The 27,465-nt window shown below is 36.8% G+C and overlaps 1 protein-coding gene across 6 annotated transcripts in view; it reads right to left on the reverse strand.

The window, feature by feature from the left end:
- Positions 1-27,465, reverse strand: part of MAGI3 (membrane associated guanylate kinase, WW and PDZ domain containing 3) — a 295,639-nt gene that overhangs the window by 48,222 nt on the left and 219,952 nt on the right. For all 6 annotated transcript variants that reach the window (XR_003794507.1, XM_029229509.1, XM_029229507.1 and 3 more), the window contains 7 exons: positions 24,572-25,177; positions 23,320-23,351; positions 20,883-21,039; positions 19,462-19,553; positions 10,059-10,251; positions 7,509-7,697; positions 2,256-2,441 (listed from right to left, as the gene is read on the reverse strand). Coding sequence is in view for 5 of the 6 variants with exons in the window: in XM_029229509.1 (XP_029085342.1) it covers positions 2,256-2,441; positions 7,509-7,697; positions 10,059-10,251; positions 19,462-19,553; positions 20,883-21,039; positions 23,320-23,351; positions 24,572-25,177 (1,455 nt within the window). In the remaining variant the exon portion in view is untranslated. The remainder of the gene's footprint in view (positions 1-2,255; positions 2,442-7,508; positions 7,698-10,058; positions 10,252-19,461; positions 19,554-20,882; positions 21,040-23,319; positions 23,352-24,571; positions 25,178-27,465) is intronic.

The raw sequence follows: 27,465 nt of genomic DNA on the forward strand, positions 1-27,465 counted from the left end.
AAGGGAAAAGAATCTAAAAAAGAATATATATATATATATATATATATATATATATATATACACACACACACACATAACTGAATCACCGTGCTGTACCTGTAAAACTAACACAATTTTGTAAATCAACTATACTTCAATAAACATTTTTTTAATTAATAATTTAAAAAAAAAGTAAAGCTGAGTAAGGGAAGACTGGGTCAGGCAGGGGGAGGGTTATTTTAGACACCGTGATTAGTTAGGGAAGGCACGGCAGTTAGGAGAACAGATTCTACAGCCTAGAGCCTGTATTCGAATACTTGTTCTGTCACTAGTTTTATGACCAGGGGCAAGTTCTCTAACTGCTCGGTGGCTCATTTCCTCCCCTATAGCATGGGACATTAATAGTGCCAACCTAGGGTTAGTGTGAGGATTAAATGATTTAGCAGATGTAAAGTACTTAGGGCAATAGCTGCCACATAGTAAGTGCTTCTTAAATATTATTATTTCCTTAGGCAGTGAGTGAGGGAGGCAGCCATGCAAAGACGTGGTAAGATAATGACAGCTATCACTAGATGAGCACCTCAGGGTATTTATGCAGATTATGTACATTTTCACCTTTAATTTTCACAGTGATCCTGAAATAGATATCATTATTCCCACCCTACAGATTAAAAACTGAAGGTTAGAAATGGTAAGTGGCTTGTTTGAGGTCAGACAGCTAGCTAATAGGTGTCAGTGAACTCTTGTCAGTCAAAAGCTTACTTCTTCTCTTAGGGCTTATACTGCCTCTGCTAGGTATTGGCATAGAACTGAAAATCTCCTGACTCTTACTTTGCTCATTCGCTCATTCATCCATTTACTCATTCCTTCATTCAAAAAAATATTCACTGAGTGCCTAACAAGTATCCTAGTCAATTGGTAACATTTTCTTTGTATTCAAAGAACAGACCCTTTAATAGGGAGTTAGTGATGTAATAGTGCTCAGTGAATTGCAGAGATAAGGAGTGCTATGGGACTGGGGGAGGAAGCCCATGTGCACAGAGGCCAATGAGGACCAGTTCAAGAGAGGATCTGGAAAAAGAGACAGATCTTTGGAAAGATCTGAGAATTTGGACAGAGAATTTGGAAAGAACTGGGAGGTAAATTTAAAAGGCAGGCTGGGAACAAAATCATAAAACACTTTCTGTGCAGAGAGCGGGGAAGCACTGGCGCTCGCACTGAAGAGGACTTTAGAAGGAAGAATCAGCAGCGTCTGGGACAGAGTCTGGGCAGAGTGCAAAACAGGCTAGAGAAGGGAAAAGAGCAGAGGCAGGGATGTCACAGTGTCTTAGAATGAGAAGGGGCCTCCGAGAGCAGCCAGACGAACTCGTGTCCACAAAGAAATCCCCCTACAGAATCTTGGACAGAGGGGAGATTTATGTAGTACCTTAGATACAAAGGTATGCGAGTGGTACAGGAGGAAGGGAAAAGAAAGGAAGAATCAAAACTTAAAAGACCTGAAAACTGACTAGATTAGAGGATCATGGCGGGCACGGGGGACATGAACACACATTACGGTACAAGGAATTTTAACATGAAAGACTGACCCTTCGCAATTCTGTTGCTTTTGCCTTCTCATAAATTTTACAAGATCAGGAAAAATGAGATGAGCATTATTTAACGGTTACCTTGTAATTCATAAACAAAGACCATGAACCGGTGCTATTCAAAAATGGTTCCTAATTAGAAATTCTTAATGATCAAAGGCAGCCTTAAAGCAAGGCAAGACACTAAGTACGTTTTATGCCCTATTTACTGGCCATTCCGATGCACTCCCCTTCCCCCACTTGTAAAGCAGCTACCAGAACGAAGCCCTGCCTGCGAGGCAAGGCACACTATGGCACGGGCCTGACATGAAAGGCTTGATATCAACAGTGACTTTCTTGGAACTCTTTAGAAGATTTTCTCTCACTCAAGCAGAGACTTAAGACATTATTTTAAGAAAATAAGATCTGAAAAGTATTACCAATGTCGTTTGCTCTGCGTGCTTGCTCCTCCAGCACATAAATAAATGGCCACCACTCACTAGCTGTGTTATTTTTCTTGAGCTACTGACAACTTTATAATAAACTGTCTTTTAAATTCATTAAATGGAAAAGGTAAAAAATGAGACTCCCGAGCGTATAAATGGTTCTATCACTGCAATGGTTCTGGCAATGCTGGAGGAAGCCACTGCCTTCTACAGGCTCTGTGTCCCTCAGATCAGTTTGGGGAAGGCAGGTCTACTGGTTCCTTACCTTCTTCAGCAATGACTGTTAGTGTGACGGTGACACCGGCATCTTTGATCAGCTGAACAATGTTATCATGGGACAATTCAACAATGGACTGCCCATTCACTGCAGAGATATGATCTCCAACTTTCAGCTTCCCACAGCGATCAGCTGGACTTCCTTCTATGACTCGGCCAATTTTATGAGGAATAACTATGGGAAAAAAATCCCCAGGTTTTTCAATTATTTAACGTATCTTGGAGTGTTGGATTTATCATCATCAAAAATTCAACATAATAACATCAAAGAAAATTCTTTAAAGATATATCAAAAAACCACCACCTGTGATCATCCTATCCAAATGCAACTACTTTCATATTATCTTCCACTCTTTCTCCACAGGCATAGATACTCTTTACACAGTTGCAATCATAGCATATAAACCTTTTTGCTTTTTCCACTTACCAGAAACCTTTTTCCAATTTTTATAATGTCATCCTAATGATCCAGTTTAAAGGCTACTGACCTCAGTGATACTTATGAGAATATCTCATGTTTCTTGTTTGCTGTTGGCTGTTTAGGCTGCATCATGTTTTTGGCTATTTTAGAAACGGCTACAATGAGATCATCTTTGGTTCTGCTGAAGGGGCATTTACTCCCACAAGGAATCTTGTAAATAAATGCAGTTCAAAATCAAGTTTAGGACTCAGATTGGTCAGAAATCCAGTTACAGTGAAATGACTGATCATTAAAATGAATCATACTTATTTCTAGGGCAAAATTAATTCCTTTTATTTAATGCCTTTAGATTTTTTTAAAAATCAGAAAAGCGGAGTGGAATTAGAACATTAATGTTTAACATTAAGATTATTTGGCTTACGGATAAAATCATACCCTGAATGCACAAAGCTGAATCTAAGACGTTTGCAAAGACACTCTGTGCAGTTCTATTATATCTCTAGCATAATGCTAAAGGCTTTCTTAGAGTAACTATTACGACACTTCACTGTTATTAAACCTTAAAATGAGTTCTCAGACATTCAGGAAATCTTGTCAAAATATCTTTCACCATTTAATAAGGTATTGAGAAACAAATGTTCCTTCTGTGTTCTCTAAGAATTTCTTTGCCTAGGTCAGTAAATGTATCAGGCACTTGAGCTCCTGCTGAATATGTAGCCTTATTGTTATGAATAAGGATAATTTAATATTTTAAAATGGCACTGTGATTATGTTTAATTTCCATAGTAAAATGGGCTCCTTACTAGTATTTCTGAATTATATCTAGGTGTATGTTAGGGCCATTTTTTTTTTTTTTTGCGGTACGCGGGCCTCTCACTGCTGTGGCCTCTCTCGTTGCGGAGCACAGGCTCCGGACGCGCAGGCTCAGCGGCCATGGCTCACGGGCCCAGCCGCTCCGCGGCATGTGGGATCTTCCCGGACCGGGGCACGAACCTGTGTCCCCTGCATCAGCAGGCGGACTCTCAACCACTGCGCCACCAGGGAAGCCCTAGGGCCATTTTAATAGACCTTCATTTGGACTGGAAGTTATTCTCGGCCATGATTTATGTCCCCATGGACAGTGAATGCCATTCCTTGGCTCTTCTAGGATTATACATTGGGAGACTTTATCTTAAAAATGAGGAAGTCACTGTTGGAAGCAAGTGCCTTTTAGCTCTGAATTATATCAAGCACTTATTATGCCATTTTCCCTATAAACTAATTAGAAAAGCTCCAGAGCAGCATGGGCCATGTCCTGTGCCAGGCAGCATGAGCTGATTGCCCTGATAGTACAACAGGTGGCACATCAGAAACATAGGGAGAATCACACAGAGGCCCTGTGGTGACCTTCTAAATCAATATCTTAGTTACTCTCCTTCTTAGAAGAGATTTACTTGTACACAGTGTTCATTCCAGATCCCCCGAGAAGAAAATCATTCAGCTCCCTGGAACACTGAAAGGGGTTTGTTCAGACTTGGGAAAGCATCACACAACATGATCTCTGATGTCTCAGGGGTTCCTTTCTCATCCTGTGAGCAATGTGGTCAAAAGGAATTGGCAAATCTTGGTACAGAACTTCACAAAGGGTTAATCGTCAAGGTGAGAGAAGATAAAGTAGTCAGATTGTTATTTTCTTCACATTTATAGCAGCACCACCAAAACAGCTAAAAATAGCAGACCAGTAGAAAGACAACTTCTGAACATTCTCTGAATAGACTGGGAAGTTTTCTAAGTAACTGCATGGCTAAGGAAACGTCTAAGTCCTGCCTTGTTGTTGGTATATACAAACTCTACAGGCATCTGCCATAAAGCCAATTTATCCGTCTTCAATCATCTTGGCCTAAATCTGTCTCACAGACTGGCTTGTCCAGCTGCTGGGATCACTTCAGTGCTCTTAAAACATTTCTTTTCAGGAAAAGAAAGGACAGTAACTGGAAATGTCCCCTTCCCAAAGAAATCCTTTGCAACGAGAACTGAAAAGTATATAATAACAGAAACACTGAAACCTCTGAAATACTGGCAATGCAAAAACTAGCCAAGTCCTTTTCATCTTCAATAGAGGTCTTTTCTAAGTGCTTCATTCATGTAGCTCTGACACAAACTGGGTCCAGGGCAAGAAGGATGCTGGGCCTGGATCCCTGATCTTTGAAAAAGCCAACAGTAGAGAATCTTAGAATTTTATAACTGGTATTAGAGGTGCTAATGGGAACTCATCTTGTGACAAATGTCAGCAGTAAATACATTTCGGCAAAAGGGAAAAAAACCCCAACAATCTACACTGTGCAGAATACCAATCTATACCAAGACAAGATCCATAAAGAATGATCTATTCTGACAGACAGGTTTCTGGCCTTTTCACCTGTGCTAACTCTTTTCTAAACCGAACTTTCATTGTTACGCAGTTTGCAGCAACACTCATTTCCTGCCACCATTAGTTGCTGCCTCAATCCTACATTTTAATTGGGCTTTCTTTCCCATCTCATTACTCAAATATTGATAAACTTTTTAACGTTTCTTTAAAAAAAAAAAAGGTCAAGAGGCAGTGACAATTTTATAAATAATGATGATGACAATGGTAGCAGGAACTACAATAAGCAACAGCAGCTAGCATTTATTGAAGGTCCAGGCAAAGGGCTTCACACGCGGTGTCTCCTTTAATCCTCACAAACACCCGAGACAGGAAGTGTTATCATCATCCTCATTTCACAGTGGAAACTGGAGCTCTTGGAGGCTAAGTAACGTGCCCAAGATCAGACAACTATTAAATGACATAAGCAGGTCTAGAATCCAAGTTTGTCTGATTACAAAGCCCAGCACTTAATGACACTGTCTTATACAGAGATCTAGCATCTATGGTATGTAAAACCATCAAAATAGTAAGAAGAAATGTAAACAAATACATATAAAAAGATTTTAAAAATTTAAATATAAACAAATAAATATACACAAATAAAATATTTAATATATAATGTATTGAAGTATAATAATATAAATTTTAAACAAACAAGTATAAAAATATGTTAAACATATTTAAGTAACAGAATTTATTTTACTGAATTCCTCTAATTTATTTTACTGAATTCCTCTATATCTCCTAGTTTTATGGTGAACACTAGACTGTCACCTAATTTTTGTGGTGCTAGAAAAGGAGTATCCTCAATATGAAAAGTGGTTAGCATCTATCATGCTGAGTAATAATCTTTCACTATTTTTGTTAATCTGAATGCCTGGGATTATTGCATGGTATTAGAATGAGAATATGATTATCTAAAATGGAAATCAGTATTTTGAAAAACAAATAACCAATGATACAAAATAAACTCCACCTAAATGCTGCTTCCTTTTATTTTTCTGACACAGGCCACATGATCATCCTCAAAGCATCAGTGACAGTTCCAGTTCCAAGCATTACCATAGCAACGGCTTTTGGAAAATGGAAACTAGTATCAGTGAGCAGTGACCTGATACTATAGTAATAACCCATCCATGTCACGGAATCTTCTTCCTCTACACAACTGCATTAATTCTAGCAAGATTTTTGCAAATTGGTTTGGCTCACAACACTTTACTGAAAGTGTTTTCTTTTTTTACTAAGGTTTTAGTGACCATCTAGTCTAAAAGGATCTCACTAGCCAAGATATAATCAAATCCACTGGCAAAGGCAAGAATGCATTTTCATGTGGTCAAAGATTTTTATCACTTGACTTGGAAAAATAAAGCTACCAGACAAGCATAATACATAAATATTAATTTGCTGGTTCTCATCTTATATTCATTTGGATTTTACAATTATATTTAAAGATGATTATTTCTTAGAAACATAAAGACATGACAAATATTTAATTTGCTGAATCATAACAGCCCTAAACATACTAGAGGTAATTCCTCCTTTGTTGAGGGAATTAATACACATACTCATCCTTCTCAGATGACAACATTCTGTTAAGCTGGGTTCAGGATATTTAATTTTTCAAGGTTCTGACAAAATTTTTACCTTTCAATGAAGCATATAAAGTAAGAATGCCTCTTATCATTCAAGAAGGTCGCTTTATAGCTGGAATATGGCAATTATTATTAAATAACATGAAAGGACTATTTAAGACATATTTGGGTCAAGATTTTTCTGGTAATCTGTTTTACTTCTTCTCAACTGTTTCTAGCATTTAATTCATTTCTGCATACACGATTTCCCCTAATTTGAAAAAAAACCCTATGCCCCCATAATTTTAAAAATTCAGCATTGTCCTTTCACTAAAGCAATTAGGTCACATCCCTGATATACTGCCACAATATAATCTTGATGCAAACCAAGCTACTAATAAGACTTATTTTATGGAATCTGAGATAGATAGATAAACCTGAAGCCTGGAAGGTTTGATTCAGATTACCTAATTTTTTTTTTCTAATACAGTCAATTTCCTTTTTTTTTTTTAACTTTTTTATTTTTTTCTTGATGTGGACCATTTTTAAAGTCTTCATTGAATTTTCTGTGTTTCATGTTTTGACTTTTTAGCTGTGAGGCATGTGGGATCTTAGCTCCCCGACCAGGGATTGAACCCACACCCCCTGCATTAGAAGGTGAAATCTTAACCACTGGACCACCAGGGAAGTCCCCAGATTACCTAATTTTGAAAATAAAGAAAATATTCATCATTTAAAAGAAGATAACTCTCTGAGGCAATTTATATCAATACATGATTCCTAACTAGTTTCATAAACCCCAGCAGGCAACTCAGAAAACTGGAATTGTAGGGAAGGATAACAGGACATAGGAGCCCTTACCTCCTGGAGGTGGCTTGCTTTTGGAAGTGAGAATGACAAAGCCAAATCCTTCATTTTCTTTTCGTTGCAAGACAACATCATAGGCCTCCTGGGGAGCAGGCCTGGCTGGGACCTCTGCTCGGTTCAGGCGGGGAGAGCCATTCTGTGTTGAAAGGAAGGCTTGAGAGCTGTCATCCTCAGGTTGTTTCTCTATAATAAACATGATCAATTTTGATATTTCTGGAATATCATAACTTTTGATAATTAAAGTGTTTTTGTGCTAAGCCTTTCACAAGAAAATTTAGTTTCTAATAACATAAAGAATAGAAAAGCAGCACCTCCACCCACGTGAGCTCTGGACCTAATTTGAGTGCAGATGTAGGCGGCAGCAGTCCAGCTGACTTCTTAAATGCTCTTTAAGTACATAGTTGGAAAAATGCAAAACGTTACCTCACTTTAAAGGAAGTTTTTCAAAGCTTCTGTGAAATTTGATAGTAAAAAAATTCTTCTTGAAATTATTTTAATTCCAGCAAGGTTTTTAACCTGGACCAGTAATTTTTTAAAAAGTTGATAGTGAATAACAACATAGTAAACTTCCTTTTAAAATCAACTTTAAATATAATTTAGTGCAGTGACTGACACTCATGACGTCTGAGAGGTCACTGCATCAGGATAGAGAGGCTGCCCATTACAGGTTGAGAACAGTTTGCCATCCACACAGAACTTATCTTTTACAATGTGTTTTACAACTGCAGGTTCCTGATGGGTGATACCAGATGAGTTAACCATTAGCAGTTCTCAGGCATACAACAAGCTGTCCACATGAACGGCAAACTCTCCTAGGCATAGATTAGGTCATATGGAATTCCTAGCAAATGGGCAGTTAACCTACACCTTTTTCTCCTATTCAAGATAACATCAGAATGTGAGAAAGAATGACACAAGTTAGTCCTAACTGATTTCAAAAAAAGAGCAAGTTTTGTGCCATAATTTGATACAAAACATCATAAACAACAACCACAACACACTGCTATCGATGAATATGCATTTACAAGGTCTCTTTGGGTCAAAATCTATGTGATTCTGAGAATACGTTTTTGCACCTCGACAAAGTGTCACCAACATCCAATCATTAATAAAAAGAAAGGTTCTTTTTGATATAATGCATGGTTAGAATGAATTAGCTAAAATGCTTCCAGTAATATCAAACTACTATGAAACTTCTTCATGATGCTTTCCAGGAGGGAGCCAACCTCTAGTTGTATAGCATCACATTTTTTACTCTGTGTAGTTATGTTCTGACTTCAGCACAACCAAATGGAGGCAACACTGCATTAAAATCTGTATGCATCACGGAATACCTGATACTTAGGAAGGGAGGTGGGCCTTTACTTTGTTGTTATTTACTTATTTATTTATTTGGCTGTGCCAGGTCTTAGCTGCAGCACGCGGGATCTTCGTTGCCGCGTGCGGGATCTTTTAGTTGTGGCATGAGGGATCTTTAGCTTCAGCAATGCAGGCTCTTAGTTGCAGCAAGCAGGATCTAGTTCCCTGACCAGGGATCGAACCCGGGCCCCTGCATTGGGAGCAGGGAGTCTTAACCACTGGACCACGAGGGAAGTCCCTGGGCCTTTACTTTGGATGTTGCAATCAAAAACACGGTGCCTCATTTTTAAGAGCAATGCAACTATTCATCAAGTCGACAAATTTTTTTATGTCCACTCTGTGCCAGGCAGGCATTTTCTAAATACTGGGGACACAGCACATAACTAAATGGATGAAACTCCCAAACTACATGAGGCTTACACTCTTGTGGTGCCACAGGGTTGTCTTTTAAAAATTTTTAAGTGGCAAGAATTCACTTTTAAAAATTTCTACTTAATATTCACAAAACTACTGAAGAGAAAATACATGAGATTTTCATACCCTAGTGTAATGGTTTAGACCCCAAGCTCTGTAATTAAACTACCTGTTTTAATCCTGGTCCTACTACCTACCACCTATGTGTTTCTCAACCTTTCTGTGAGTAACTAGAATAATGATAGTGTTTACATCATAGTGTTCTAAAGAGTAAGTAAAAAAATCAATATGTCTGGGACGTGGTAAGCACTCAAATGTTAAATTATATTATACTAAAATTTGTCAAGTAGAAACATTCTGTCCCTTTGAATATTTAGGATCATCAGGATCCAAAATCTTTTGATATTCAGCTAATGGGATATCTTGGTATGACTAAATAACTTTGTTTTTCAGAAAACAGATTAAAGCTGATACTCTGATCTACAATGCCACATTGGCAAATTCATCAATATATATTAATATAATCTTAATATAGAGGCCCCAAATTTATTTCTCTTTTTTGATAGTAGTAGTATTATTTCTGAATCCTTTTGACCTTACATGACCTTCCACAATGAGGCCTTGGATCACACCAAATGAGTTATCTCATACACTATTAAACATAATAAAATAACCTGCAAAAAAAAAAACCCCCAAAAAACTCCCCCAAAATGTGGACTGAGTCTCTTTGTTTCTTTCTTAACCTATCAGAGTAGGAACAGGTTCACATACCACTGTAGAAGATCTTTCTTCTGACAGTTAATAACACATGGCCATTCCGAGCAGCAGTCGTCATCAGGTCTAGCACTTGTTTGTGTGATTTCCCTTTAACAGGAATTCCATCAATGCACATCAGCTCATCAGCTGCACGGAGACGACCATCTTTCTCAGCTGCACCCAGAGGAATGATGGCCCCAATGTATATCTGATAAGACATAAGGTGTAGGTTGGTCTATACAGTCTACTAAGATGTACTAAGATCCTTAACTACCAAGTTAAGTACTTCCTGACTCAGAACTGTGCAAACCAACAGATTTTTGCAGTTCAACATGAAAACTGTCATATTTTAGAAAGTGAAATCTTAGAAATTGACCCTTCTCCAAAACGGCACTTCAAACGACCACACCACATAATCTCTTCTGGATTTGCTGGGTTAGGGACAAGGAAGACAGAAAATACCAAGTATTTCAATAACTTAAAAAATACTACTATTGCTTCCATTACTATAATAAAACAAAAACATTAAACTCAGAAAACACAATTTTGTGGAGTAGCTACTAGTAAAGTCCACTGAATGTCATCAGGAAAGATTTATTTTGTACAGTGTTCATAGCAACTGGAATAATCCTTACAATACTCCCATTACATAAGGCTATTAGTACAAGTTTCATATACGCAAAAGAGAAATATGTCTTGTTTCTAAATTATAAAGCAGTAAATATTTTAAGGGAACAGAGTGACCTAAGATTCACTTGCATCTAGGTGAACACATCTAATTCATTCTGTTTGCCAGCAATTAGAATCCTATAATTCGGTAATCCTAAATGTTTGGGCTAGTTTCAGAGCTACTAGAACCCTACATTTAAGAGAAGATAAAGTGAAAGCATTTCCTCTAAGATCAGGAGCAAGATAAGGATGCTCAGTCTTGTCACTTTTATTCTACAGAGTATTGGAAGTCCTAGCTACAGCAATCAGACAAGAAAAAGAAATAAAAGGAATCCAAATTGGAAAGGAAGAAGTAAAACTGTCACTGTTTGCAGATGACATGATAGTATACGTAGAAAATCCTACATATATGTAGAAATTCCTGCCACCATAAAACAAAACTACTAGAGTTCATCAATGAATTCGGTAAGGCTGCAGGATACAAAATTAATATACAGAAATCTGTTGCATTTCTGTACACTAATAATGAACTGTCAGAAAGGGAAATTAAGGAAACAATCCTATTTACCATTGCATCAAAAAGAACAAAATACCTAGGAATAAACCTACTAAGGAGGTAAAAGACCTGTACTTGGAAGACTGTAAGTCACTGATGAAAGAAATTGGAGATGACACAAACAGACGGAAAGATATACTGTGTTATTGGGCTGGAAGAATTAATATTGTTAAAATGACCATACTACCCAAAGCAATGTACAGATTCAATGCAATCCCTATCAAAATACCAAGGGAATTTTTCACAGAACAAGAACAAAATTTTTTTTTTAATTTGTATGGAAACACAAAAGATCCCAAATAGCCAAAACAATCTTGAGAAAGAAGAACAGAGCTGGAGGAATCCCTGACTTCAGACTATACTACAAAGCTACACTAATCAAAACAGTATGGTACTGGCACAAAAACAGACACATAGATCAATGGAACACAACAGACAGCCCAGAGATAAACCCACACACTTATGGCCAATTAATCTATGACAAAGGAGGCAAGAATATACAATGGAGAAAAGACAGTCTCTTCAATAAATGGTGCCGGGAAAACTGGACAGCTACATGCAAAAGAATGAAATTAGAACACTCTCTAATACCATATACAAAAATAAACTCAAAATGGATTAAAGATCCAAGTGTAAGATGGGATACTCTAAAACTGCTAGAGGAAAACATAGGCAAAACATTCTTTGACATGAATCGCAGCAATATTTTTTTGGATCCATTTTCTAGAGTAATGGAAATAAAGACAAAAATAAATCGAATGTAATTAAACTTAAAAGCTTTTGTACAGCAAAGGAAACCATAAACAAAACAAAAAGACAACCTACAAACTGGGAAAAAATATTTGCAAATGATGAGACCAATGAGGGATTAATATCCAAAATATATATACAGCTCATACAGCTTAATATCCCAAAAAACACAACGCAATTAAAAAATGGGCAGAAGACCTGAACAGACATTTTTCCAAAGAGGAAATACAGATGGCCCACAGGCACATGAAAAGATGCTCAACATTGCTAATCATCAGGCAAGTCAAAACCACAATGAGGTATCAACTCACACCTGTCAAAATGGTTATCATCAAAAAGTCTACAAATAACAAATGCTGGCAAGGATATGGAGGAAAGGGAAAACTTTTACAATGATAGTGGGAATATAAATTGGTGCAGCTACTGTCAAAAACAGTATGGAGGTTTCTCAAAAAACAAAAATAGCACTACCATATGACCCAGCAATTCCACTCCTGGGTATATATCTAAAAGAAATGAAAACACTAACTCGAAAAGATACATGTACCCCAATGTTCATAACAGCATTATTTACAATTGCCAAGATATGGAAGCAACCTAAGTGTCCATCAACAGATGAATGGATAAAGAAGATGTGATCTATATCTATATACACACCTATATATACATACATATATGTGCAATGGAATACTACTAGGCCATAAAAAAGAATGAAATTTTGCCATTTGAAACAACATGAATGGACTTGAAGGGCATTATGCTAAGTGAAATAAGTCAGACAAATACTGTATGATATCACTTACACATGGAATGTATCACTTATATGTAGAAAAATACAAAATACTGGTGAATATAACAAAAATGAAGCAGACTCATAGATATAGAAAACAAACTAGTGGTTACCGGTGGGGAGAGGGAAGTGGGGAGGGGCAATATGGGCATAAGGGATTAAGAGGTACAAACTATTATATATGAAATAAGATACGAGGATATATTGTACAAAACAGGGAATATAGTCAATATCTTATAATAATTATAAATGGAGTATAACCTTTAAAAATTGTGAATCACTATATTGTACACCTGTAACTTATATAACATTGTACATCAACTATACTTCAATTAAAAAGGAGAGAAGAGAAGAGAAAGGTTTCTCCCAAGCTGTTTGAGAAAAATTCTTAAAACGCCTAAGTGAACAAACACTATGAGTATCAACAAAATAGGAAGTGACAAACTATATCTACGAAACTACATCTACCATCAGAAACAATCAAGAGAAATATAACTAGTCTGGAGGAGGTACAGTCCGACATGTTGTTGTAAGAAGATCCTGAACTCACCTCCTCCCATGGACACATGGAATCTACAGCTACATATGGAACAATTCCCTCTGGAAAAGATTTGAAAATTAGCTGAACAATTCCTTCACAAGAAATGGTAAAAGGGCCACACTGAGATGGGTAGGAAAGGCAGAGACATGGTCTGCCAAACCCTACCCCCAGCACAGTGACCTATAATCAGAGGCATCTCACAAATCTGGAGCTTCTCCCTAAGGAGTGAGGGGTTCGTGCCTCACATCATACAACTTAACCTTTGGATCTGCAATGGAGAGATGGACCTCCAAAATGTCTGGCTTGGAAAACCAAAGGGCCTCACATCCAGGGGACCCAAAGGGCTATAGGGAACTGAGATACTTTTCTTAAAGGGTTTACATACAGACTCACTCACCCCGGGGACCAGCGCAAAAGCAGCAGTTTGAAAACTGCCTAGACTGTATGTGAAGGAGATTCATTTGCTACTCTTAAAGCATCTGCCGAAGGGCTGGAGCTCTACTGGGACTCTCTCCAGGGATAGAGGTGCTAGCAGGCGCCAATTTTTGTGCTCTCCCTCTACTCTGCTGTGCCAGTGGATGCACCCTGGCCCTACACTCTCCTACTGCCCCGCTAGTGCTATTGGGTATGCCCTGGCCTTGAACTCTCTGGCTGCTTAGCTAAAGCTGGTGGGCACATGTAGTCTACACAGGGGTCATTCCTTGATTGCCTGGCACTGGTGGCCAGGGCAGCCTGCATTCTTGAGTCCCATGAGACTGTAACAATAAGAGAGACAGTTCTTGACAAGCTCCCACCCCCATGGCACTACACAGACTGCAGACTGAAACACTGCCCCCCAACCCCAGTCTTTCTGTGAAAAAGGCCTATTGTTCTAGCTTGAGGGGCAGGGTTCAGCTTTGCCACACATCTAGAGGCTACAGAGGTGCTTTCAGGGAACAGAGGCTGGAGATGCCATCTTTGCACTCTTCCCTGGCTTCACTATGGCTCTCTGGTACCTCCCAGAAACGAGCTTATAAACTTGTTTGAAGTCCTGATTTTTGCAACAGTCACCCAGGTGATACCTTCAGATCTCCTGGTCTGGAGGCCAGCAGAGTTTACAACTGCAGTCCCACAGGACTGTGTATGTTGACATACTTTAAAAGCTGCTGCCTGAGGGTATGGCTTCCAATCAGCCTGAAGCTAGATGCTGACTGAGGTCCCTCCCTTTGGAACACTGAGAGGTCTTGGCACACCCTCAGTGACTGGGACTTATTGAGAATAAATCAGGCTGCTTAGACAATCACAAAGGTTGGAGAGACAACCAAGAGCTAGGGCAAAGTTGAAAGATAAGCTCGTCTCCTAAACAAGGTCACTCCTTCAAGACTGGGAGAGGTAGCTGCTTCACCTAATATATAGAAACAAAAATAGAGAGTTAAGCAAAATGAGGAAACAGAGAAATATGTTCCAAATGAAAGAACAAAATAAAACCTAAGGACAAAAACCTTAATGAAATGGAGATAAGTAATTTACCTGATAAAGAGTTCAAAGTAATGGTCATAAAGATGCTTACTGAATGTGGGAGAAGAATGCATAAACACAGTGAGAACTTCAATAAAGAGACAGAAAATATAAGAAAGTACTACACAGAAGCCATGGAGCTGAAGAATACAATAACTGAACCGAAAATTACACTAGGGGGATTCAACAGCAGACTGGATAAAACAGAAGAAAGAATCAGTGATCTAGAAGACAGGGCCGTGGAACTCACCCAACAAGAGCAGCAAAAAGAAAAAAAAAAAGATGAATAAAAGTGAGGATAGCCCAAGGTACCTATGGAATGACTTCAATCAGAAAAACATTTGCATTATAGGGGTGCCAGAAGGAGAAGAGAGAGAGAAAGGAGCAGAAAACTTACCTGAAGAAATAATGGCTGTGAAAACTTCCCTAACCTGGGGAAAGAGACAGACATCCAGATCCAGAAAGCCCAGAGAGTTCCCAAAAAGACAAACCCAAAAAGATCCACACAGAGATACATTATAATTAAAATGTCAAAAGTTAAAGAGTGAATCTTAAAAGCAGCAAGAGGAAAACAACTTGTTACATACAAAGGAACCCCCAAAAGACTATGAGCAGATTTTTCAGCAGAAACTATGCAGGCCAGAAGTGAGTGGCATGATATATTCAAAGTGCTGAAAGGAAAAAACTTCCAACCAAGAATACTCTACTCAGCAAAATTATCATTCAGAATTGAAGGACAGATGGAGTTTTCCAGACAAGAAACCGTCAAAGGAGTTCTTCATCACTAAACTGACCTTATGAGAAATGTGAAAGGGACTACTTTAGCTGAAAAGAAAGGGCATTAATTAGCAACAAGGAAACATATGAAAGTATAAATCTCATGGGTAAGGTAAATATAATCACTTACAAAGCTAGTATGTAGGTTAAAAGACAAAAGTAGTAAAAATAACTATAACTAGAATAATCAGTAACGGTATACACAAAATAAAAAGATGTGAAATGTGACATCAAAAACGTAAAATGTGATGGGGGGGAGTTTTAGAATGCATTCAAACTTAACTTGCTATCAACTTAAAATAGACTGATATATATATATAAGCTGTTATATGTGAGCCTCATGGTAACCACAAACAAAAACCTATAATAGACACACAAAAGATAACAAAAATAGAATATGAGCATAACACAGAAAGCAAGAGAAGAAGAAAGGAACAGAGAGAAACTACAAAACAGCCAGAAAACAATTAACAAAATGACATGTACATACCTCTCAATAATTACTTTAAGTGTAAATGACTAAATTCTCCAATCAAAATACTTAGAGTGGCTGAATGTATAAACAAACAAGACCCACCTATACGCTGCCTATAAGACACTCACTTCAGATGTAAGGAGACACAAAGACTGAAAGCAGAGGGATGGATAAAGATGTTCTGTGCAAAAAGAAACCAAAAGAAAGCTGAGGTAGCTATACCTACATCAGACAAAATAGACTTTAAAACAAAGACTGCACTGAAAGACAAAAAGGGCATTACATAATGATAAAGGAGTCAATCCAACAAGAAGATATAACATTTGTAAATATTTATGCACCCAACATAGGAGCACCTAAATATATAAAGCAAATATTAACAGATCTGAGGGGAGAAACTGACAGTAATACAGTAATAGTAAGGAATTTTAATACTCCACTTACATCAATGACTAGATCATGCAGACATAAGATCAATCTTGGAAATGTGGGCCTTAAATGACACATTAGAACGGATAATCTTAACAGATATATATAGAACATTCTATCCAAAAGTAGCATATTACACATTCTTCTCAAGTGGAACACTCTTCAGGACAGATCACATGTTAAGCCACAAAACAAGTCTCAACAAATTTAAGAAGGCTGAAATTATATCAAGCATCTTTTCCAACCACAAGGGTATAAAAGTAGAAATCAATTATAAGAAAATTGGGAAAAATCACAAAATGTGAAGATTAAACTACATGCTACTGAACAACCAATGAATCAATGAAGAAATCAAGAGAGAAATAAAAAAATACCTTGAGACAAAAGAAAATGGATATACAACTTACCAAAATCTCTGGGATGCAGCAAAAGTAGTTCTAAGAGGGAAGTTCATAGCAATACAGGCCTACCTCAAAACAAGAAAAATCTCAAACAATTAGCTTTACACCTAAAGGAACTAGAAAAAGAACAAAAGAAGCCCAAAGTTAGTTGAAGGAAGGAAATAACAAAGATCAGAGTAGACATAAATGAGATAGAGACTAAAAAGACAATAGAAAAGTGAAACTAAGAGCAGGCTCTTTGAAAAGATAAATAAAATTGACAAACCTTTAGCTAGATTCACCAAGAAAAAAAAGAGGGCTCAAAAGTAAAATCAGAAATAAAGAGAAGTTACCCTTGATGCCACCAGAAATATAAAGAATCATAAGAAACTACTATGAACAATTATATGCCAAAAAACTGGACAACCTAGAAAAAATGGATAAATTCCTAGAAACATGCAATTTTTCAAGAGTAAATCATGTAAAAGTAGAAGATCTGAACAGACCAATTACCAGTAAGGAGATTGAATCAGTAATTAAAAACCTCCCAGCAAACAAAAGTCCAGGACCTGACGGCTTCACTGGTGAATTCTACCAAACATTTAAAGAAGATTTAATACCTATCCTTCTCAAACTCTTCCAAAAATTGAACAGGAGGGAACACTTCCAAACTCATTCTATGAGGCCAACATTACCCTGATACCAAAAATAGACAAGGACACCCCCAAAAAAGAAAATGACAGGCCAACATCACTGATGAACACAGATGCAAAAATCCTCAATAAAACATTAGCAAATCGAATTAAAAAGTACATTAAAAGGATCATACACCATGATCAAGTGAAATTTATTCCAGGGATGCAAGAATGGTTCAACATCTACAAATCAATCAATGTGATACACCAAATTAACAAAATGAAGGATAAAAATCATATGATCATCTCAACAGGTACAGAAAAAGCATTTGACAAAATTCAGTGTCCATTTATAACAACTCTCAGCAAAGTGTGTAGAGGGAACACTCCCCAACATAATAAAGGCCATATATGACAAGCCCACAGCTAACACCATACTCAATGGTGAAAGTTGAAAGCTTTCCCTCTAAAATCAGGAACAAGACAAGGATGCCCACTCTTGCCACTTTTATTCAACATAGTATTGGAAGTCCTAGCCATAGCAATTAGAAAAAAAAAGAAATATACATATGATGTCTTCTTTATACACACACACACACACACACACACAACTACTACTCAGCCAGATCACATGTTAAGCCACAAAACAAGTCTCAATAAATTTAAGACGATTGAAATTATATCAAGCATCTTTTCCAATCACAATGGTATAAAACTAGAAATCAATTACAAGAAGAAAATTGAGAAAATCACCAGATGCGAAGATTAAACTACATTAAAAAGAATGAAATCTTGGTAACTGCGACAACACGGATGGACCTGGGGGGCATTATGCTAAGTGAAATAAGTCAGACAGAGAAAGACAAATGCTGTGTATTCTCACTTATATGTGAAATACAAAGAACAAAATAAATAAACAAACAAACAAAACAAAACAAAACTCCCAGAACAGAATGGTGGTTGACAGTGGAAAGGGGGTTGGGGGGAGGTAGGCACAAACTTCCGTTTATAAAATAAATGAGTCATGGGGATGTAATGTACAGCATGGGGACTACAGTCAGTAATACCGTAGTGCATATTTGAAAGTTGCCAAGGGAAAAATCTTAAAAGTTCTTATCACAGGAAAAAAATTTATAACTTTGGTGACGGATGGTAACTAGACTTATCGTGATGATCATTTTCTGGTGTATACAAACATCGAATAGTTATGTTGTACATCTGAAACTAATATAATGTTATATGTCAATCATAGCTCAATTAAAAAGAAAAGAAAGAAAAAAAAGAAACAATCAAGGTATTTTATATTTGCCTTATGTAGGGCAACCTGCCTTAAACTGTCTCTGATGATTATTTTAACTGTAACTGATATGACTAATTAGAACACATTTATACTCTATAAATCAAATGTTCTAGTCAGAAATAGAAAGAAGCCCGTCATTTTAAAAGAATATTGTTATTCACCTAACTTCTAAGCATGATAATAACGTAGTCTTTCTTGATATTATACAAAAGAACTTTAAATATGTTCTTAAATTCTAAGAAGCACATTACTTTTATCAAACTAATGGCAAAACAACAATAAACCCACTATATTTGTTCTCTAAGTTTGAGTGAGAATCCTGTATAAATAAAATTCTAGATGTAAATGTTTTGCTAGTATAACCATTTATTACTCTAATTTACAGCTGACATATTCAGCTTTTGCCTATAGTTTGAACCTCAGCTACACCAAGTTAACTGAGGTATTATGACACCAATAGAAATGAAGTTCTTCCTCATATTAATGAAATTGTCAGAGAAAACAAACTCTTTTAAAAAACCAAACAAAAAAGAAAACAAAACAAAAACACCGTATTCTACCAAATCTCTACTTAAAAGTTTTAACAGGAACAGCCAAATTCCAAAGTATTTAAACTTACAGATTGGTCAGGTCCATCTCCTCCCAGCACTCTAAAGCCAAACCCTGATTCTTGTTTCCGAAGAAAAACATCCAAATCTTTGGTGTTTGGCGCTAAGGAAAACCAGAAAATAATAAATACAAACATACATACATAATACACACTTTGATTTATTTTAAAAGGATTAATAATACAATAAAATTCAATCATAAATCTCTGTTTTGTGCTCTAACCCAAACTTTGAATCAAGACTGCTTAGGAATATTTGCTCCCACTTCCATGCTCTCAGTATTACACGTCCATTAATTCTTGATGCTTTCAAATCAATGTTTCATCTTCCTAAATATGGCCTGGGACTATCAAGACAAAGATCTGTAACAGGTTAAATAAGTATGAAGGCAATTATATATAATGTTTCCACTTGTGTACATCTTTTCCAAGGTAGACCTAAATCTATTTCTAAAAATAAATAAATTTAAAAAATTAAACCTACTTAAATCTATGATTTTACTTTGGAAAAGATCTATCATTAGTAGGTAAATTAGTATGAAAATGGATTTCCACCCTATGCACACTCTCTTCTCAACATCTCTCAGCTGGACTCCTCGAAGGAGTCTACTCTACCCTTTGGTTTCCTCCTCAGATTACACACCCCTCTGATTCATCATCCTTCGTATCCCTGCCAGGAAAATATTTCTGAAAGTCAAGTCCAACAATTTCATCCCTATGGTTAAAACCATTCTGTGGCTCTCTATCACGTATACCACTGTCTCCAGCTTCCTCAGAACGGCATAATCCGCCTTCTGCAAGCTGCTCCTTCCCTCCCCCTCTGGTTTCCCTTGCCAACCACACGCAGCTAAACTGAATTCCGTGCAGAACCCAGCCCATACAAGGTCAATGTGCACATGCTATTCCTTCTTTCTTTCCCTTTTATCTGTCTCATAAACACCTACCTCGTTGTCTTTAAAGACTTGGTTAAAGCTTAACTTCCTATATGAAGCAGTATCTGACACTTCCTACTACCCACAGCCGTAAAATTGACTATTTTCTACTTTGGATCCCAATTCATCCAGTCCATCCTTCTATTACTGAACCTGTTAGGGGCTTATCTGCACTTATTTGTATATGTATTTGATTACCTCTTTGTCTTTTCCATTTAGGCTTAATCATCTTTTGGGGTGCAGGGCCTATGTAACCTATTACCTCTGTATTCCCATTACCTACTACGATGTTGGGTAGACAGAAGCCCCTTAATAATACATGGTTTTGAAGAAAATAAATGAATGAATGTTGAATATAAATGGAAGAAGCCCAAAGTCATATTAAAATGGGAATGAAGGGATAACTTCAACATGGTTTTGAAAGATGGAAAAGTCGAGTTTTTAAGAAAATTCAAATTAATTTTGTTGCATGCTTTCCTGAAATATTCCACAACTACTTACGTTTATCTTCATATAAAGTCTTAGATTTCAGGTAGACCTCAGAAGGATCCAATTTCGGGGATCCTGACCTGATAATGCTGGGTGGAAAAGGCATAGGCTGGGGAATGGGCTCATTTATGGCCTCCAAACTTCCTGAATTTTCCTTTTTATCTGTTTTCTGAAATGGAAAAGGGCCTTACTTAGTATCTCGAAAAGCCAGATGGTTGATCAGTGCATAAAACTGTTGTCTGAACTGGGTATGTCAACTGATCACAGCTGTGTAAGCAGCAGGGTCAAAGCCACAGCATATTTGCAGTCTTATAGGAATTCACTTTCATAGCTGTATTTGATTAAAACATATTTCACTTAAATTAGAAAAAGCTGATAATGATATCAATCAATTAGTCCTATGTTTAAGCAATTTTGCCCTTTTCTCCACCACCAAGACACAAATTGACTTTCAGAAGATAAATAAGGATACAACACAAGGCAGCACTTCCAAGTAAAGCAAGAGGGAGACTCTAAGAGAATATGTCCATGTAATTCTTGATAAACCCCATCCTCCCCACTCACTGAGTTTAATTTTCAGTGAAGATGTTTAAGGTAATGTTCTTTCTAAGAAAATGAAATAGGAAGTGTTAACTAATTTAGGTTATAAAGATAACAGTGTAAAAACCTTCATGGCCAATCCAAATATATCACGAAAAAATGCACCATGCCTGAGAATCAGACAAGGGATATTTTCAAATGTTCCTATTCAGATAGAACTTTCCCAAAAGAATAGCTCAGTAAAATGACTTCTTTAATAAAATTAAAAAATGAAATCCAATAAATACCCTAAGAAAATAAATACTATGGTTCTGAGAACAGCTTGTTATCCTGAATTACGGTTAGAAGAGGGGGATAATAGACATTTATGATAAGATAATTAATGTGACTAGGATGCCGGAGCAGCAGCTTGTCAGGTAGGAGTGAGGGGATAGTCGCTATAAAGCGTTGTGCCAGAAGGGACCCTTCACTGACCCAGACCCCGTCAGGTGGCCGGGAGATAAGAGCAGCCTCTTCCTCTTTCTCCCACATGTCCTAGGAGCCTGTCAGAAGCAGTGGGAGGTCGTCTGAGACTTTCATCAATTATAAAATATTAGGATCCCCATGGCTGCACTGGCATTCGTTACAAAATAGATAGGGTAGCACAGAAGTTAAAAATGAGTACTAGAGGGCTTCCCTGGTGGCGCAGTGGTTGAGAGTCCGCCTGCCGATGCGGGGGATACAGGTTCGTGCCCCGATCCGGGAAGATCCCACATGCCACGGAGCAGCTGGGCCCGTGAGCCATGGCCGCTGAGCCTGCGCCTCTGGAGCCTGTGCTCCGCAAGGGGAGAGGCCACAACAGTGAGAGGCCCGCGTACCACAAAAAAAAAAAAAAAAAAAAAATGAGTACTAGAGGGACCAGAGAAATGGAGAAAAATACAGTGCAATTTTCACTGAGTAGGCAAAAAAAATTTCTGTTCATTGTTCACATTGGACCTAACTGGTCCACTTTTCTATAAAAGTGCTGAGCGTTTCTTTCTGCCTGATCCATAAAACGGCCAATTTGCTGAGGATCCTATTTGGTGGGCTATGGAGAACTAATCCATTTTGTATCTGATGGTCTTTTGTTTAGCAGCCCAGGGTTTATGGTTATGGAAGACCATCTTTCAACTATAAGATGACACACTCCAAATCAAGCAAAACAGAGCAAATTAGGATTTTATACACGATTGTCTTTATATCCATGTCCATATAATTGTGGATATTTAAGTAGCTACACATGTACCTAGCACTGTTTCTTTCATACCATTATTTGGTGCGTCCTTTGTTTAGGTCTTATTCTCTACACAGGTCTTTAAATAGGCTAGTCAGTTATTCAGAAGAATGCCAGAGAAAACTGTTCCAAGTCTGATAGCCTCTCACTCTGATAACAAGCAAATTGAGCACAGAGGCCACAATTGCTCTAGAAAGTCCTGTTTAGGGCTAAATGTCAGAAGGTTATCTAAATGTGGGTAAATTATAGTCCCCGTGAATTTATGTGAAACTACTACATCTTCCCTTAGTACATCTGCTCGGACATTTAGCTACTCCTTACCCTTGTTCCTCTGAAACACAAAGAAAGTAATAGGACCCATCAGTAGGCACCTCAGTGTGTCCACATTTTACTATTTACAAGACAGGACTATTGGTAGTACAGGCCTCTAATATTCTTCCAGCAGAAATACTTAACCAGCAGAGCACACCTCCTCTATGGGCAGCTTTTCTAACTCACATGCTTCCCTCTGAGTTTCTGATACAAGCCCAGGGCAGTCTGCCTCTTGGCTCCTGCCTGTCTGTAAACGCCACCCCCATGAGCTGCCCTCAGGGAGGGGAACGCAGCGTCTCTCTCCGTGTGTTCAGAAGAAGCATTTGAGGACCACAGTATACTCACCATTTTGGCAGTTTTAGTTGGTGAAGGAGGACCTTAAAAAAAATGAGCCACATTTTAAAAACAGAGGAAGCATTCCCGGATCACAAATATTGCTAATGTTTATGACAAAACTAGCTTTGACTTTTAGTAGGCTAGTAAATCATGTCCAATATGTTCTACGTGCCAGGCATTATACACGTATTTCATTTTTTATGACAATCCTAAGGCATAAATGTTACTGCCATTTTATAGATAAAGTAAACAAAGACTCAAATAGATTAACATTACTTTCCTGTACTGCAGAACCAACCAGCAACTAGGCAGGAAATTGACATCCAACCTGTTTGACACCAAACCCTGGACTCTCATATTTGTTGGAACTCTGGATAATTCTCCAGCCCTCACGAAGAGATATGAGCACATTCTACCATACCACACAGAGAAGAAACAAAAATAGTTCAAAGAAATGAGAGTAATAAAAAAAAAGCCCCAATGAAGTTAAACTGCTCATTTGCCTCAAAAATGAAAACTAAAAGCCAGTGAGATATATGTGAAGGGCTAAATTTTATTCTTTAAAATACTAGTCATTCATAGGTATGGATTTAAGAAAGCCCATTAAAGCGCGACTTTGTGATTAGTCCTTGGAACTGCATTTATGTCTGGGAGCAGTTCAAGTCAGTTGATGACCTTGGAAAATAAAATTATATTTATCTCACATGAGCACTGTGGGGTTTAATTAACATTTACGGACAGATACTAAAGCTTAAGATAAGAGCTTTATGAGCACAAGCTATCATGATTGCTTTTACAGAACAGATTAACACACCATCCAACATTTTGCTTATTCACAGAGATGCTAGCTCTTTCAAAACATCCTTGGTACATTACAGAGATCCAGATGAAGTACCACTGCTTGAAAGAGTCCATTTCTATTATTGCCATCAACAGAGAAAATGGAATTAAGAGGATATATTTCATTTGAAGTAGCACAATGTTGCGACTCTCTCTAATCATTAAAGTCATAAATCAGATTTTAAAAAGAATATAGAGGGAAAGAAATCCACAATGGACACAAATGAAACCGCAAATAACTAAACAAACTGCTACAAAAGATACTGCTTATGGAAGCAGTCAGACAGAACATAAGGAAAATGCATACTAATTACCAGTTAAGTCTGCTGGGAAAAGAGATATTCTGACCTGTAAGGAAGGACAATTCACAGATACAAATGCATGAACAATGAAGATTTTTCCTTGTTGCGCTTTTACTCACCTCCTCTTAAGATAAGCAATGGTACATCTGCACCTACTGGAAACTGCTTTAGCACCTCTACCACTTGGAGATGTGTTAAATTCTGCACATTTTGACGGTAAATTTCCTTAATTATATCCCCTTTCTGTAGGCCTTGACACCACTGACTATCCAATATCATTTTCACCTTCTGTCCAGTTGGGCTGTCAGCAATGGCAAACCCAAAGCCCTTAGGGCCCTTGATCAGAGGGATAGTCACTAGTTCTGGTTGGGAGCTGCCTGACGATGCCATAGACGCTCTCTGCTCACTCAGATCTGATGGTCCATTGAGACGATCACTGATCAAGGTGTGCCCCGATTTTCCATTCTGGTCCAGAACCACTGCTCCTGACTTAAAATCCTGAGTATTCATGCAAGTCTCTCCCTTAGTTAATGACTGTCCATTGATGACAGGAGTAGCAGCAACAATGTCCACAACAGGATCTTCATTGTCATCAGGAAGTGGATAACCACGACATAAAGTGAGGTTTACATACTGATTAACGGGTACCAGTTGAAACATCTGGACAACATCTGCATGGGTGTGACCAAGGACACAGTTGCCATTGATGTCTACAATAACATCACCTGGTAAAACATAAGTCATGTTAAAAATATTAAAACCATCAAATAAGTTAATTGTTTGTTGGGGGAGATGAAAATAACTGAAGTTTAGCATCTAAATTTGAATTTTGGAAACCTCTTACTGTTCATTAACTACTGAAAAGATAGATTTTGAACATCGACATGTCATTCTCCCTTCTGTGACTCCTCTCTAAAAAGAATATATAAATGTATAAATTTTTAATTATCTTAGTTGCAAAGAGTTATGACCTCAAGCTAAAGTGAATCTTTAAAAAATTAACTGCAAATTCGTATTATCATTGTTAGTATATCCTTTGAGTCACACCTAAGTGGTCAAACAAAACTAGGCACATTGTAGTAGGTGTTCAGTATATAGAAGAGGAGTGAATAACCCCATTGGCTACTTGTACAAACAGGCAATCTTTAAATATGACCTTATTTCTTGATTTTAAGTAGCCATCGACTACAATGTACTTAAAAATTCATTCTAGTTTGAACAATGTAAGGCTGAAGATTAGAATAATAACTTATGAATGTATTTTCTTTTAGCATCTTTCTTTTTTGTGGATTTTTTTCAATTTAGTGTAATTTAGTTTTCAAAAGCAAAAGTAAGCAACGAAAGAATTCAACAGAAGCAAAGAATATATTATTTAAGATGCTGGAAATTCAGCTGAATTAATCCTTGTAAAAGTTGGTTTTGCTTTTCTGATTTTACATTATTATGACCACTTTGGTTGCAGGATTATTACCACTTGACATTTATCAGTTGTGTGTTTTTCTTAATGCAACTTTACCTTTTAAAATTTGTCCTCTGATATCTCATCCATTTGCTGCTTTTATTTGAATACGATTATTTAAAAGGTTATTGCCAAATAAAGGTGCTTTAATTTGTTCTGATTGCATGTAGGCTTTAAAAAAATCAACATGAATGGTATTTAAAAACTAATGTTAGTCTGTGGAAATTTGTTGCAAAATTCAAGAAACTATAGAAATTAGACTAATTAGAAACAAAGTTTTGACTTTTCTTCCCCTGGTCAAAGTTCCCAGAATTTTAATGGAAGTGTTATATTGTTATACAAATTAATAACAGTTTTAGACATATCTGAATCTATATTATAAAATCCTGACAGTATATACAATAGCTATAAGATGTGTTTCATGGACAAAATATTTAAAAAGTCAAAATTGAGGACTTAGGAAAAAACTTTACTATTAATTTTAATCTCTAGAGTTTGTTAATTTTATAAAGTAATAAAAGAGAGCTAACAATAATTTTCTTTATAAATATAACATTTGATTATTTTAAGTTTTCTTGTTTACGTTTCTATCACCTAATTGGGAAAGCATAATATGAGAGAGCCCATATCCCAATTGAAAATAAGTTGATATCTGCCATCAAAAGTAATGACAATTGAATCGCCCAAATGGGGGACATATTTACACAAAGTATGTGAAATAACAGAGGATTAGAAAAGTCTAGCAAACTGTGTAAGAAGCAACCTCAGTGGATTACTAAAATCTTTCTGGAAAAAAGTACTTAAACCTTCCCCATAATCAGTAACTAGTCTTAAACTTCCTCTAACCCACTCAGCCATAAACACTGTCAGCCGTATAAAAATATCTAACAATCACTAAGTAAAGATGTTGGGAAAACTACGTAAAAGACAAATTTATACAGCTCTGTAAAAACAGTAATATTATTGTCTATAATTCTTAACATAGCAGTTTAATTTTACTAACAGCCACTAAGGAAGCAAAAAAAAACCCCAACTTGGAAAAAAACTGTGGGATATAACAATTTGTTCAGTATCATTATAAACATCACAATGAATCATTTTTCAAAAAAGATTACAGGTTAATGTTAAATAACTCCAAAAGTATCCAACATAATCAGAGAAAATCAAACTATCAAATAGTTTTCTGAGATGGTTAATAAATCTTTAGCTTAGTACAGCCAAAGAGTTATCTCAAAATATGCAAACTATTCAAAAAATTAATAAATTTAATGTTTTGACTGTTTCCACTTATTTGTAAAAATGACCCTCCTTCAAAACTAGCATGCATTTAGTTTAGAAGATAAACTATTTTAATACAGGAATCTCCCTCTTCAGTTGTATAATTTAGTTCTCTCTTTATTTATATAAATATATACACAGAAGTTTTATATATACTTACATAGCTACTCTATAATATTTGTTATATACGTTACATATATAATATATATATAACTCTTTCACTATAATTTTTTTTTATAGTATCATAACTCTTTTTTTTTTTTTTTTTTTTTTTTT

This window comes from Monodon monoceros, unplaced genomic scaffold (assembly GCF_005190385.1).
Source record: "Monodon monoceros isolate NGI ecotype Baffin Bay Population unplaced genomic scaffold, NGI_Narwhal_1 Super_Scaffold_18, whole genome shotgun sequence".
Classification (NCBI taxonomy): Eukaryota; Metazoa; Chordata; class Mammalia; order Artiodactyla; family Monodontidae; genus Monodon; species Monodon monoceros.